Source organism: Coffea arabica, chromosome 9c, assembly GCF_036785885.1.
Source record: "Coffea arabica cultivar ET-39 chromosome 9c, Coffea Arabica ET-39 HiFi, whole genome shotgun sequence".
In the NCBI taxonomy this organism is placed as follows: Eukaryota; Viridiplantae; Streptophyta; class Magnoliopsida; order Gentianales; family Rubiaceae; genus Coffea; species Coffea arabica.
The window spans coordinates 4,030,111-4,046,211 of record NC_092326.1 but is presented as its reverse complement, the minus strand read 5'-3'; the positions used below and the strand labels follow the sequence as shown (position 1 = coordinate 4,046,211).

The 16,101-nt window shown below is 34.3% G+C and overlaps 1 protein-coding gene and 1 long non-coding RNA gene across 2 annotated transcripts; one reads left to right on the top strand and one right to left on the bottom strand.

Moving 5' to 3' along the window:
* The first annotated feature begins 136 nt into the window (after positions 1–136).
* On the top strand, positions 137–1,388 carry LOC113709121 (membrane protein PM19L-like). The gene is made up of 4 exons (XM_027231879.2): positions 137–502; positions 632–851; positions 1,027–1,072; positions 1,150–1,388. The coding sequence occupies exons 1-4, from the start codon at positions 376–378 to the stop codon at positions 1,240–1,242; spliced, it is 486 nt and encodes a 161-aa protein (XP_027087680.1). The 5' UTR covers positions 137–375; the 3' UTR covers positions 1,243–1,388.
* A 2,274-nt stretch (positions 1,389–3,662) lies between these two features.
* Positions 3,663–8,326, bottom strand: LOC140014355 (uncharacterized). Its single transcript, XR_011821104.1, has 2 exons — positions 7,931–8,326; positions 3,663–6,599 (listed from the first exon to the last, which is right to left on the bottom strand). It is a non-coding gene; the product is annotated as an uncharacterized lncRNA (long non-coding RNA).
* Between the last annotated feature and the right edge of the window lie 7,775 nt (positions 8,327–16,101).

Below are 16,101 nucleotides of genomic sequence, written 5' to 3'. Positions count from 1 at the left end.
CCTCGCAGACAGAATTCATAAGGCCAAACTAAAAGTCCCTGATCAAACAAGGGATCGGAACTTAGGTTCCTTTCCTTGAGCATGAAGCATTTCCTTTACAACCCCACGAAAGCCCTTTTTGCAATTCAGCCTTAGAAGAAAGGAACCAAGTTCTTCTAAGACATTAACCACTTACATATAAGACCCCAAGAATTTGCAAGAGACACATGTAGGTGTAAAGAACCTTGTAGAAAAATACTACAATTTTCTGCTCCCAGCAGCACCAGACTAGCTCAGATAGCCAATTTTCCAAAAACCCTCTCATATACATATACATATACAAACATACATACATATATATATATATATATATATATTAACCTTCACTAACAAAAAATGGCTGTTGCGGCAATGAGACCTGTCGCCGGACTCCTACTAGCTCTTAATTTCTGCATGTATGTCATAATCTTGGGCATTGGTGGCTGGTCTTTGAATAGAGCCATTGATCATGGTTTCATCATTGGTTAGTATACATCCAAATTTACCTTAATTATAGTGATACTAAAAACAAAAATTTATGGAAATTTTTTTTTTTTGGTAAAATTCTTTTTGGATATATGGTAATGAATTCTATGGAGGATTGTTTTTGCAGGTGCCGGATTTGACTTACCAGCACACTTTTCACCTATATACTTCCCCATGGGAAATGCAGCCACTGGATTTCTTGTGCTGTTTTCCTTGATTGCTGGCGTTGTAGGAGTAGCATCTGTCATAACTGGAGCAAACCATCTTCGTTTCTGGGACATTGATAGCTTGCCCGCTGCTGCTTCTGCTGCCACAATTGCCTGGAGTCTAACTCTTCTGGCCATGGGGTAATTTCTTTAACCACAATATTCATTTCTTTCAATTTTCTTTTTTTTTTTTTTTACAAATAAAAGCATCTCTTCATTAGGATGTATAGTTGATTGAAAAATAGAAATATCATAGAATTCCACGTTTTTGGACCATTCACTGACAACATGCAAATCAATGCATCGATTTTTCCAGCCTTGCTTGTAAAGAGATTGAACTACGCATCAGGATTGCCCGTCTGGTTAGTATTCCACATTATATTTCTTTTGGTAAAATGGAACGAAATTCATGTCGAAAATAAATTTCTTTCTTTCTCAGAGAACTATGGAAGCATTCTTGATCATTCTCTCAGCCACCCAACTCTTGTACATTGCTGCCATTCATGCTGCGTCAACAAGAAGACGAGTCTAATCAAAGCCCCTGTTCCAGTGTGTGATCTGCGTGTTTTGGTGTTTGAATTTTTATTTTTTTTTGGAAAATTTTTTAATCAATTTGTTTGTACAAATTTAGCCTCAAGACTGGCAGTTTCTTTCATAAGCCCTGCGGATTTGATTCAATTTGTTTGATACATATATTGTGGATGTAAAAAGGTATGATTGCTTAATACTAAATTAGCTTCACTGTCTTATAAGCATCTGAGAAGTTAATTTAAAAAAAAATCACTAAAAATCTGCAGTAACAAATTTTATAGGCCAAAATATGAAAAATCTATGCAGTATATATACATTATTCTTTATTCAAGGGAAAAAATTTGCCTTGCTATATTCAAGATCAAAAACCACCTCAATGATGTAGTATGACAAGCCATCATGACATTTAAACAATGTTGTGAACAGATCAAAGTTAAAATTAAATAGTTCTTGATTTGGATTTTTCTTCATTTACTCGTCTGTTTGTCTACATCCAAATAACTAAACGTTATTTAAACAAGATTATCTAAGTCATTTGAATTGGATTAAAGTAATTTGCCAGGTTTTGCGTAAGCAAAATTTGGATGGCCTAGATGATTAGCATGTTTGAATAAATATGGGAATAAAACCAACATGTATACATCTATTGGATTAATTAGTTGTGGTTAAGTTTATATGGAAAAATTATAATGACTATCTAGCAATATTTATGAATTTCCTTTAGATTACCAAGCTCTAACATCTTTAGAAAGCGTATTAGTGTCTCAAAGATCTACTTCAACTGGGTAAAAACATTCACTAGATTAGTCTGGGATTGGAATCTCAAGGCCACCCTACTCCTCTCCCCTTAGTTGTGATTGAGTTTATGTACAAAATTACAATGACTATCTAGCCAATAATAATCATTCTACTTGAGACTTTTCTAACCACAACACCTTTAGAAGGCATATTGTTGTCCAGAAAACCAAAAATAGATAAGGAATCCAACAAGATCAAAATGTAACATCTATTTGTGGCCTTGAGGTTCAACTCTCAAGCCCGCATCTTTCTTTCCCTCCACTATAGTTTGGAGTCTTCCTTTTTTTTCTTTTTTTTTTTTTGGTGTAGAAGGGGAATGATTGAATTTAAGAAACGTAGAAGGGAAAGAGGGGATTTGAATAAAGTATTATTCTATTAGTGGGGGCATATAACTCCAAATCATTATCATCTTACCTCTTGTTCATCTTGAGATAACTCGTATCACTTTTCGCCCAAGGTAGGTGAAATGTATCATCTCATATATAAAATGCAATCAAACATGGGATATCATAGGATTAATAATTCAATCTCGTGTCATCCCATGAACCAAATTAATCCTAAGGAAAGAAGAAATTTGATGAATGGGGGTGCACATTTTACACCAGATAGTCAGACAATTTGGATTTTGTGCTATTTAATCAATTATAGAAAATTCTCAATTTTAGTCATGTGGATTTTGTTAGTCGAACAATGGAAGCCTTAATGGTTAATGCTACCATATTTGTCGGATTACAAACTTTTTCTTATAAAGTGACATCTATGTTAGTTAGTTTGAAATAGATCTAATAACTTTTTAATGAGTAGCTATTGCATAATTCTTGAATAGATGAGAGAGTTTAATTAATTTGAAGAAGGAATTGTAAATAAGTGTGCATGTACACAAACTACAAGTATAGACATTCGATAATCAATCAATATAGAAAGATTGATTAGTGAAGATCTATTGCTTATCTAAAGCCACCCAGTAAAACTGAAGTACATAATATAATCCATATGCTCTCAAATCCTCCCCCTCCCCCCCTCCCCCCCTCCAAAATTTTATTTAGATGCTATAAATGACAACATTGAGCCCTGATTTGTAAATAAGCGAAATATAGCAATCAATCTAAAAATTTTATCTTGACTAATAAAAATGCTACAAATAAGATTGTGGAACTCACTTCTCATGCGATTCTTATTTAACCGATGTATGGTAATAATCAAATTATAAATGAATGACGATTAGGTACTGGAGATTTACACTTATCCAAAGCCAGTCAGTAATTTTGAAGTACAACAAAATTGGCCAATCATTAGGAAAGATAGCATTGCAAGAATTCTTTCCAAATTCGTCTTCATCAGAAAAAGGAAAGGATAAAAAAACTTTCAATTTATTCACCTCAATTCTAAGCAAATTTGTCAGATTATGGTTCGTGATCATATCTTCCAAAGCACCTATTAATTAAGGAGATCATGACGAGACGAGTGTCAATAAAGAAGTATCGCTCAAGAACCAAAAACGTCATCATCCAGAAAATACCTTCTCAATCACTCGGCCCTGATGATGACGAGATGAACAAAGGGTTGCAGAAGCAGGTTTCCGGTCAAGAATTTAAGCAAGAATTGCTTTGTCACTCGTACGGGTGCAAACGAATCGAGCTGCTCGTGAGCTCGGTCAACATTCGACGAGCTCGGGCGACTCATCTATAACACGAGTCGAGTTTGAGCCATCTGTATGAAAGCTCGAGAGGCTCGCGAGCGGTATAAAATTACATAAATACCCCTACATATATAACTAATTACTAAATTAGAAACTAGATAACAATTTCTCCAAGGACCAAGACAGTGGAGGACGGTGGACACAAAGTCACAAACACATCTCCTTCGTCTTCCCACTCGGCTGTTCCACTATCCGCATTCTTCTTTCCCCAAATCAAAAGCAAACCCTAACCGCCGCTACCGCTGTCTTCAAGCCACTTTTGCCACCACCACTGCCGCCCTTCAATTGAAGAGCCCTTTCTCTCCGACTCCCAGTTTGTTGGCCAACTTTAGAAGCAGCTACGGTAGGCATTTCATTAGCTCCATTGGCGGTGGTGGCAGGAGCCGTGGTGGAGGGGGATACGGCGGCGGTGGAGGCGGGTACGGCGGTGGTGGAGGTTACGGAGGAGGTGGGTGTTTCAAGTGTGGTGAGTCTGGGCATCTTGCTAGGGACTGCTACCAGGGTGGCGGCGGTGGGGGTAGGAATGGCGGTGGGGGAAGCGGTTGCTTCAAATGCGGGGAAGATGGACATTTTGCCCGAGAATGCCCAAACAGTAATCGTTGAGCTGGGTTCAACCTCAACCTGGAGGGTTTTATTTTCAAAAAGTGTTTATCCGCATTTGAAATCCCTCTTCTGCTTTTGGGTTCTTTGATTTCACTGTCTCTGTTTTCTATTTTACTTTTTGTTTTATTTGGGGGTTGGCTTAAGGTTTTTAAAGGCTTTGATCTGGTGAACCACATGCGGTACTAAATGCGAATGTTATTTTGTGGTGGGTTATTTTTGTGATTAAGTGGTCACCCGCATCAAGTAGTAGCAGTAGAAGACACAGTACTAGTTTCTCTCTACCACTTTGTTAGGTTTTCAAGAGAAAAAATGTTAAATCAAATCTATGCTCTAGCACTGCAGCGGCTGCTGCTTACCGGCGGAATATTTTCATTACCTTTGCAAGTGAACTAATAGCTTAAAATGTGCTATTGGAGTCAGGTTAAATAATGCTGGTTATGTTTAGTGACAGAAATTTTCGAGCTGAATTCGAGCCATTTTGAGCTTTTGTCGAGTTGAGTAGATGGAGCCTTATCAAGTCGAACTCGAGCCAGTTTCTTACTTAGTCAAGTCGAGCTCGAGCTCATGTATACAGTAGTCGAACCTGACTCGATAAGTTCAATGTTCGATTTGATTGGGCTTATTTGCACCCCTAATCACTCACCTTTCATTCTGTAAAAGTTGGAGGGCGATGCCAAAATCATGGAAAGTGAAGAATTTCGGAGAGGAGAAGTTATGCCTGTAGCTCTTGGTGTTGTAGTCAGGGGGCAATTTGTCCAAATTACTAGGCGACTGTTGGTTAGTTCTGAATATCCGTATTATTTACTAATGGTAGTGTCGCGCCCCATTTTTCACGGTGGAAAAACATATTTTTACAAAAGATGTGGTTTTATTTAAAATAAGTGAAAAGAATATGTGAAAGGGACCTAAAATGGGACATTTTACAAAATGCGATAGTTTGGGTCCAAAAATTTAGTCAAAAGGGTTTTAAAGAAAATATGTCGCCACTTGGTATTGAATTTGGGTGTACCAAGTTACCCCAAAAAATATTTTTTGACAAAAATAAAATAAAATAAAACCTTTTTCGACAACTACAGGTCTTTGAAAACACAAGAAAAAATGGGTTCGGGAGTCACGGTCGAAAAAAAGGAAGACAAAGATTCGATTAACTCAAACCTAAGACACCCTTTCAACCTAGTCTAAGTTAGTTGCGAGGTTTAGTCAAAATTTTCCTAATCTAGCCTTTAATTCTATCACATTTGGATGTTTCCTACATGGATGCAAATCTAAATTTATAAAATATCGAAAGAGACAAAATATCCATTCAAGGGTTTAATTGATACCAATCGCATTGATTGCGAAGACCAAATAATTCCTTGAAGGGGTCACAAGCATGCATTAAGGAAATTCAAAGAAAAGAAAAGAAACTTAAATTATATATCTAGATATAAGTGCATAAAGAATAGAAAAGCAACATAATAGATACAAGAAACAAAAACTCGTGACATAATTTTCTTATACAGGAATTAATGGGTATTTAAACTAAAAAGTTATAATCACCCATTTCCCATGTTCAAAGAATAATTCTCCTAACATGAGGAAGCAAATAAATTAGCTTAAATGAGATACAATTCTAATTGATATGATTAACACATATAGAGGGTAGTGGATAATATAATAGGAAATATCATGCAAATGAGAACAATCCTAAAAATAAAAATATACATGAAAATGTAATGGATATCATACAAAAGACGAACCTAATGCATGAATGATCTACGGGTCTAGCGTTGGATTGGCCCATTTCTGAAAAAAAAATCTTTACTAGCATTGGACTAGCAAGTAAATGGAGGGAGAAACCACAACTAGCATTGGACTAGTGTGGTGACGTCATGCCTTCTTAACACATAATAAGATAAATAAGGCAAAAATTAAAATAAATAAATACATAAAAGCACGTAGCACGTAACACATGATATCTAAATACAAAGACCCTAAGAAAACGAGTAAACGCGTAAATATACAAGTATGCAAACACACAAAGCAAATAAGAGCAGATAGAGACCTAACTATTACAATTTGCCATTCAATTGCCTTTTAAATAATCATCAAAAAATGAATTGTAAAACTTAAAATATAACAAGTAAATAAATAAATAAACACTTAAGCCATGCAATTACACATAAAACACGTAGGATCACAGAAAAGATTTTAAATTATGAAAGAAAATACCTCCCATTGAAGTAGTAGCTAATTGAGTTTGGATTTGCCCTATTTAACTCCAAAATTAACAAAAATCATCAAGGCACCCATTTAATCAACAAATAAATCATTAAAAATGGAAATAAACATGAAATCAATCAACTGAAATATTCAAATGGAATATAATTCATAATAAAAAAGGAAAATCAACTTCTATTTAAGAAATCAAATCTGTTAGGGACCTAATTGCAAAAATTAACAAAGTTTTAGGGATCAAATTAAATTATCACAAAGATTTGGGGTCAAAATTAAAGAAAAATAAAGTTTAGAGACCTATTTATAATTAAATTAGGAAACTAATTGAAAGAAACCTAAAGTATTTAGGACCACAATATCATTATTCAAAAATCAAGGGACTGAAATATAATTTCGTAACCCGATTCTTAGCCAAATGGGCCATTGGGCCACTCTTATTAATTATTTGGGCCAAAGACCATCAGGTCCAGACAAAAGTCCAAGGAAAAACCGTAGTTTTATCCAAAAAATCAACCCAATCACAAATGCATGGGCTCTAGCCTCCTAATCCAAGCCAAAAATCCCAATAAAATAAACTAAAACCCATTTCTAAAACCCAAACAAAATCCACCTAACAAACCTCAACCAAAACCTCCAACTATTTTACCAAACCCAATCAAAATAATAAATCTATCAAAATTATTAAATCTTAAATTTCATCCTAAAATTCATAAATAATCTGTAAAAAAAAATCATATTAAAAAATGGCAGAGAAAATTCAAATTTAAAGGGGCAGAATTGATTATTTGCAGAAGTTTTTGAGCCACAGTGAAATTAGGTAAAAATTGGGGGGGATCAAAAATGAAATTTTCAGAAAATTCATGCATCCTGCCCAAAGCTTTCTTCTGCAGTTTCTGGGTTTGCTTGTCCGGCTAACTGAAGCTCCGACAGCCACGGCGGTGCCGACGCCTGTCGCCGGCGATTTCTCCGGTCGCCAAAAATTACCAAAATACATACCCCCATTCGATTTTTGAAGTAGATTTCATTTTTGAAGTTAGTTTTTACAAAAAATGACCCAAGAGTGGCCAAAAGAGCTAAAGTCAGTCCAGTTTTTTTTTAAACACTCAAATCTTCATCAAAAACCACAAAAATTTATACTACCATACTCCTTGCAACTTCTAGAATACAACTATGATTTTAAAATAAAGCAAAATAGGCCCTAAAATTCGTTTTTTTTTTTTACAAAAATTAGTTCCTTTTCCCTAGTCTAATTCAAATCATTTTCCAAATTTTGAACAATAGAACAATAACAATGAAAGACCACAAAAGCCAGAAAATTAAACGATAAAATATGGCTTTAACATGGTTAACAAAAAAATGGAAAAAAAAATACCTCAATCCAAGCAAGAGTTTCTCGGTCAAAATTTTGAAGGGACTCCCAGGCTTCAATCCTTTGTTGCTTGCTTTGTTGTGTTTAAATTGTGTGTGGGTGTGTTGTGTGAATTGAGAAAATGGAGGGATAGAGTCGAAAAGATCAGAGAAATTTTTTTCTCCTTCTTTCTCTCTGTTTTTTTCTTTGTTGGCAGCCTAAGCCGAGAGAAGGAGAGAGTGAGGGCCTATCTGCAAAATTTTCTTCTACTTATGTCCATTGAGCCAGCCGAGAGAGGGAGAGAGTGAGAGAGTTTTTCTCTTGCTTTCTTCTGCTTTTTTTTTTCTTTTTCTTTTTCTCCTCTTTTTTTCTTCTCTTGGATCTGTTGCTTATTCTTTTCTTTCTTTGGTCAAAAGAATGGTGATGGCCATCATGAGTCATCATGAAGGCTTATGATGACTTCCTTTTTTTTAATACAAAAACTAATTTTGTTTTGTTTTGTTTTTTCTACTTTTATTTTTCTTTTCCTAAAACAAACCTGCAAATATAAGAAAAATGCACATTAAAATGCAAGAAAATAAATAATTCATTAAATAGAAAATAATCAAGAAAATATTAAAATTTGACAAAAATTTGGTGTCTACAGCTTGCCCCTCTTTGTCTAAAGTTTCAAAGAAACTCAAGACAAAGACGTAGATACCAAATTACTTACCTGTCTCTTCTAACTGCACCTGAGTTAAAATAAACAAGCCAACACTTGGCTGAAATTATTGGGAAAAATGATGCATTAATGTTGCAAAACATGTGACCGAACTCTTGTAAAGTTGCCTACGTATCCTGCCATGAGAATCAGGTCAAACGTAGTTCGAATACAAGTGAACCACAATGAAACAAGTGCATTGACCATCTATGATCTTTGCAAAATCGAAAAAATTTGAACTCTCAGAACTTCTAAACATGAAACACAAAATGAATGATAAAGCACAATTATTCATCAAAATAATCAAGAAAAGTGGGTTGTTATGATTTAGAAAACGATGCGCGGAGGGACGCGGTTACCCTCCAACAGGAAATTAAATTTGTTAAGAAGGGAGGTAGAAAGGTGCGCGGCGGACGCTGAGACTCATCAACAGAAAATTAAATTTGATTTGTCAGGAAATAACAGATTGGTAGGATAAGACCCGAGCCCAATGCAAATAAAAATGATCGGTAGGATAAAATTCAAGCCCGCTGTGGTTGGTGGAATAAAATCCAATCCCAACAAGGTAAAAACGGTCAGTGGGATTAAACCCAATCCTGCCAAAGTTGGTGGACACGTTAGTGGGATGAATCCGATGCTAACAGTGATAAAAAAAATATTTGTTAGTGAGATAAACTCGATGCTAACGATGATAAAAAAAAACACACGTTAGTGAGATAAATTTGATGCTAACGATGATAGAAAAAACACACGTTAGTGAGATAAACTCGATGCTAACGGTGAAAGAAGAAACACACGTTAGTGAGATAAATTCGATGCTAACGGTGATAGAAAAAACACACGTTATTGAGATAAATTTGATACTAATTGCGATAGAAAAAATACGTTAGTGAGATAAACTCGATGCTAACAGTGATAGAAAAACACAACACACGATCGGGACGTGGCATCCGGAAACCGAGACGAGGGTAAGAAAGTTTTTAATGCCACCCCACCTAACTGCGTGCAGTCACATGACCGACAACTTCTCCTCTCTTGGCACTCTCTGGCTTGCTCTAGTCTAGACTGGTGTCCCGATTCGTCTCAAGACAGATTTCACTGATATTATAGAGAGAGGCAAAAAGTACAGTGAAGACAAAAAGACACATATCCCAAAAAAAAAAAGTACAGAGATAGAGTTGCTGGTTGCGGAAGAGAGAGAGGAATAGGGAAAAAAGCCAAGGCCAAAGCCAAGCCCAAAGATGATGTCTATGCGAATGGGACTTCTAATCCTCCTTTGGAGAGCGTGAAGGACGAGCAGACAAGTCCTAGCAGGTTACCATCAAAGAAGAAGGCATCAATGAACAAAAGAAGAAATTGTCAAAGAAAGCATCACCAAGCAGCTTACCTTTAAAGAAGAATTCATCTAAGAAGGCATTATCAAATATGGCTAGAACTGTTAGGAGGTCAGGACGGCTTAGGAATCTACGATCAGCTAAGCCAAACCAAGAGATGATTGTGGAAGAGATTGATCTTACTGGTAGTGAGAGTGAAGAGGAGTCACTTGATCAACAATCAAACTTAGAGCCTTTTCTTCATCAAGAAAACTCAGAGCCTATTGTTCAACAATTGAATGCAGAGCATATTGTTCAAGAAGTGAACACAGAGGCTGTTGTTCAAGAAGCATACTCAGAGCCACTTGCTCAACCTTTTAACTTAGAACCAATCTCTAATCAACACAACTTGGAAGAAAAAATTGACTTTCTTGTTCAGTCTGTTGAAGAATTCAAGTCTCAGGTTGTTCAGGGTCAAAAAATGCCATTTCCAAGTGAAACTTAGCGTATGGAACTTAATTATAAAAGTTTGTATATTGAGTCACAAAAAAAGGTTGAGGCCTTAACTGAGAAAAATCTTCAACTCTCCAAAAAGTTGGAATTCCCTAGTGGAGTCGTCAAGTTGGAGCAAACTTTCCTTTAACCTCCTCTTGAATCGAAAGAATTCGCTTCGAAACCTTATCCCATACTTCAAATAAGCGAGATTTGTCTTTCTTGTCATAACAAATGAACCATCCTTTGTTGGTAGCATTGTTCATGACAAATAACATTCAACCTCTTTTCCATCCATTGGAGACAGCAATTCATTGTGTTTCATGATCCATTTGATTTCTTCTACCTGAGCGTTCGTCAAAATGCGCAAGAACGGAATCTCAATTTTGGCAGGTATTACCACTTCCATTCGAAGCATAAGGTGTTGCCCCAACTTAGAAACATAATCTCCAAGTGAAATGCTCCCCAAAGTTCAATAGCAAAAATTTGCAAAATTAAAGGGAAAATTCTCTCTTTTTTTTTTTCACTCCCCTTTTTCTTTCTTTTTTTTTTTTTCAAGTTGGCTGCTGAAGTATGTACTCCTTCTGAATAAATAGCCAATCCTCCACTTTGCAATGTAGTATTATTACCCCTTTTTTATTCGTGATTACCCTCCAAATTTGCAAGATTTTGACTTGCATCTTTTTCTCGATCTTAACCATAAACTCCTGCACAAGGGGAATTTTTCAAAGCACTTCAACTAAGTGCTTTGCAAACCATAAACTTCTTTTTTTCTTTTTTTTTTGTTTTGTTTTTCCTTTTTCCTTTTTTTTTGAGTAATGATATAACAATTAAGGTTCATGCAAAGTGTTGACTTACCAAAATTTTAAAAATATATACTTGACCTTGGACATACTCTATAAATGTATTATAAAATTGTCTCAATTTGAACTTATTTGTGAAATCTCACAAATATATTACAAAAAATTTGCCTCAGTTTGGGCTTATTTTAGTTGCAAAATAATCACATGCAATGTGAATAGAAACTACAATTTTCAATTGCAGAATTTAAATGTCATATCCAAACTCATATAGAAGATTCCATGATAACTCTCTCAAAATAAGACAAAATTGCAAAAGATCTCTTTCTCATTTTGGGATCTGTGTTTAGAGAAAATGGTCACTTTTCTTATTAGCTCATCCTTTAGGATCGAACAAACAAGTATTATTCCTAATTTTGAGGTGGCTCTGGGAGATGGTATGTCAGGATTTGTCTTTTTTTTTTTTTTGTGCCCAAATTTTGTCTAACCCATTCAATATCACATCTTAGTGAAAGTAAATAGTTTATCACTCTTATTTCTTGAGAAAACTCAGTCAACATATAAGATCTATAGGCTTGTAATATATGGATAGAAATGATAGTTAAACATATGAAAACAGGTTATGGTCTTATGATCATGAGTGGTTGGTAGATTCCTTAGAAACATGATCATTACTTCAAATTGTCATGAAAGATAAGTCAGGAATGGACTTTATGAGCTTGTAATGTGGTTTGACAACGATAGCTAAAAGAAATAAAATTTTCAAGAACAATGCACTTAAGATCATATTTCTTCTCAAAAATTACCCCAGTTTTGGACTTTAAACTTGGGACCCCATTTTGACTCTCACTTACTTTTGAAACGAACCACCAATTTAGGCTCAAATAAAGATGCAAAGGATAAAAAAGTGTTTAGATGGTAGAAACGATGGCCAAAACATCATTTTTATTTCTCATGACAACCAAAGTAAAGAATAACTCGTTGGAAAAATCCATTTCCTTTTGACATTTGAAAATTTTTTCATGTAGGGCCATGATCATTGAGGCTTTTATTTGAAACAAAATTCTATTTTTTAAAGTCTCAAATGGAATAACAAATGATAAAGTCTGTATAGATAGAAAAATGAAAACTTAAAGTATCATTCCAAATTTTCAAAACAAATAAGAACTAAAGTACATTTTTGCTTTCACTTAGATGTGGATTGAATCTAATTAGACAAAGTGAGCATTTTCACTGTAAAGATTGTCTTACTTTAAAGCTCGTCAACCAATGTGACTGACTTTGTAGGTTCGATAGAAGTGGACAAATATATAAATTGCAAAAATGAGAGAGAGAAAAGTATCGGGGTTGATCTTTTATGACAAACTATCAAATTTGAATGACCCTTTTTGGTTTCAACTACTCTCATTGAATAGTTTAGACCACAAATTTAGTGTATACAAAGATTTTTGGGAATTGGACAAACACTTGTGAATTTCCAAACAAAAGGTTGAAAAATCTCAATTTAGTCTTATTTCTTAAAATCCATCATGAAATCTCTCAATGAGCAAATAAAAAATGAATATATGCAAAACAATAATTGTCTAAATAAAAAATTATTATTCAAATATTTGAATTTTTTTTACTCAAATATAATACATACGAAAAAATAAAAATCTCTAAAGAATACACTTTCAAATATATACACTTTCTCTTTCTATATTTTGAGATAAAATGTATTGGAAACAATGAATCAAGAGATTTTTGAGATGCTTCAAGAGATTTTCAAATGGATTTTTGATTCATTTTTTTATAGAACGTGCCCAAAAATCAAGTAACACTTGTAATTTTCAAAAATTTATCAGACCAAAAATATTATCAGATATAGAAAAAATATTTTTTACTCTATTGAAACATTTTTTCTAAATGCAGGAGAGGGGGAAAAATAAAAGAAAAATACCCAAAGTTAGTAAGCAAAATTGTAAAATCAAGATGCATGTCCTATGGGGGAGTCTTTTTATGCCAAGGGTTGACCTAGCATGAAAAAGGCAATCTTCTGGGTTAAACACCATACAATACCTGATAGATCCGATCGACTTATTGAGATTCGAATAAAAAACAATTTTAAAAAATTTGGCTAATTGGAGTGACAAGAGACAATTTGTTCTAACAAAATGAGGACAAATTCCGAATGGATTGATTGCTTTGATTGACACATAAAGTGATATTAAAAATCAATTTAGTGTGAAGAACTTATTTTTGAAACTATTGAAATGTCTCGGCTAGTTTTTTCGGTGAAATATAGATAGAAACTTTAAAAGAGAATAAACGAGTTAAATGGATCGAATGAAATTGATGGTTAGTTCAAAAAATTGATTGAATTATCCAAAAAGTGAATAAAACTGATCAAATGAATTGAATGAAATTGAGAATTTATTCGAAAAAAATTGATTGGATTATCCTAAAAATGAATGATGAATTGGATGGAATTTATTTGAAAATTGACTTGATTGCCCTAGAAGTGAATAAACTAGTAAAATGAATTGGATGGAATTGACGATTTATTCAAAAATTGACTGGATTGACCTGAAGTGAATAAATTGGTCAAAACGGATTGGATGGAATTAACGGTTTATTCAAAAATCAACTGGATTACTCCCCTATTTGTAGTTTCAAAACTCACAAAATTTGTTGCAATGCATTAGTCTATGAGCTTTCTAAAATCAAGATTTGACCTCGATATATTTATCATCTCAACAATGAGAAATTATTCGTGAATTTCTTTAATTTAATGTCCTTTATGCAAGGGATTTTACCAACTTTGACAAAATGGCCAAAAAATGATTCTTAAAGGCTCATATTCTAATGCGCGAAAACTATTCCATCACTATTCCATCACTATTCTCAATGCCGTCATCGTGGAAGGGATCAGATCCTACCTTACCTTGTGCACTACCTCTTTGGATGCTACAAAAATATAAACATGCAAGTCTCATTGATTGTGTATCCGAGACAAAGATAGTTTTTTTCCTAACGTGGGATTCCCTATGCGGCATTCCCTCTATAGTTAATGCATGATAACAATTTATTAAAGTGTATTAAATATACAATGAAATAATTGAAATATGACCTAAAAGTGCCCCATTTAAATGGCGGGGTAAGCTTAAAATGATGTGCATATATATATATATATATATATATATATAATATTAATGCGATAAACTGAAATTTAAACATGCTATTTACAAAAGGTGGTCTGCCCTAAGTGAGTACCATGCTAGGACTCTTGTTTCTAGGGCTTATGTATGCAATATAAGAAAATAAAACAATGGTTAGTTTAATAAACAACACATAACAGATTGGAGCAACAAAATAATACAGAAATATAAGATAAAAAAGAAAAAGAGAGGGGGTAAAATCCCTCCCCTCGTGTCTAATGTTCTTAATAGGGTAGATGAAGGCTCTATCTTAGGTGATTTCTAAATGAATGCATGGGGTTGGGCTCACTAATGCATCTAGCCTCGATAAAGTTTATAAGAAAATAAAACAATGGTTAGTTTAATAAACAACACATAACAGATTGGAGCAACAAAATAATACAGAAATATAAGATAAAAAAGAAAGAGAGAGGGGGTAAAACCCCTCCCCTCGTGTCTAATGTTCTTAATAGGGTAGATGAAGGCTCTATCTTAGGTGATTTCTAAATGGATGCATAGGGTTGGGCTCACTAATGCATCTAGCCTCGATAAAGTTTCAGATTCCCAAGTCTTCAGACAAAAGGACGAAGGGTCCTCAATTCCAAAGCCCTTAGTCGGTGGCTTGAGTGACCCCTTTAACATTGCTACGTGCATGTCGTGTCACGGCCACATGTCCAAGTGGATCGATCCTAATCCTAACAGGGAGGAGTGGTGTGATAACCACTAAAAGAAAATAAGATAAAAGGTTGAAAATAGTAACGTATGCACATATGAAGTGCTCCTTTGAGAAGAAGGAGTAATACCCTTAAACATGCATGAAGGCTCTAGGGTAATGTCGCTCTCCATCCCCATATGCTAAGCGCGATACAAATAAGTAAATAAACAAAAGTAAATAGATAAACCATTTATCACATACACAAAAAACGAGGTACGAATACTAGTGTGAAATGTAAAACATTCTGAAAAAAGAAAAATGCAACCTAAAACATTCAAATATGATAAATGAAAGGGTTAGAAAGATAAAAGACAACTAAACCAAGTGTTTGGACTCTCTAGCGTCCCCAATAGAGTCGCCAAGTTGTCGCGCCCAATTTTTTGCGATGGAAAAAAAATATTTTTACAAAAGATGTGGTTTTATTTAAAATAAGTGAAAAGAATATGTGAAAAGGGACCTAAAATGGGACTTTAAAAAATGTGACAGTTTGGATCCAAAAATTTAGTCAAAAGGATTTTAAAGAAAATAGGAGTCGCTACTTAGTATTCAGTTTGAGTGTACCAAGTTACCCCAGAATATACTTTTTGACAAAAATAAAAGAAAATAAAACTCTTTTCGACAATTCCAGATCTTTGAAAAACAAGAGAAAATAGGTTTGGAAGTCACAGTTGAAGAAGGGAAGGCAAAGGTTCGATTAAATCAAACCTAAGGCACCATTTCAACTTAGTCTAAGTTAGTTGCGAGATTTAGTCAAAATTTTTCTAATCTAACCCTTAATTTTATTACATTTAGATGTTTCCTGCATGGATACAAATCTGAATTTATAAAATATTGAAATTGACAAAATATCCATTCAAGGGTTTAATTGATACCAATCGCATTGATTACGAAAACCAAAATAATTTCTTGAAGGGATCACGAGCATGCATAAATGAAATTCAAAGAAAAGAAAAGAAACTTAAATTATATATCTAGATATAAGTGCGCAAAGAATAGAAA

Coding starts and splice junctions, on each gene's coding strand:
- LOC113709121 (XM_027231879.2), top strand. CDS start 376: ATGGCTGTTGCGGCAATGAGACCTGTCGCCGGACTCCTACTAGCTCTT. Junction 503..631: donor TGATCATGGTTTCATCATTG/GTTAGTATACAT, acceptor TTGTTTTTGCAG/GTGCCGGATTTGACTTACCA. Junction 1,073..1,149: donor GCATCAGGATTGCCCGTCTG/GTTAGTATTCCA, acceptor TTTCTTTCTCAG/AGAACTATGGAAGCATTCTT.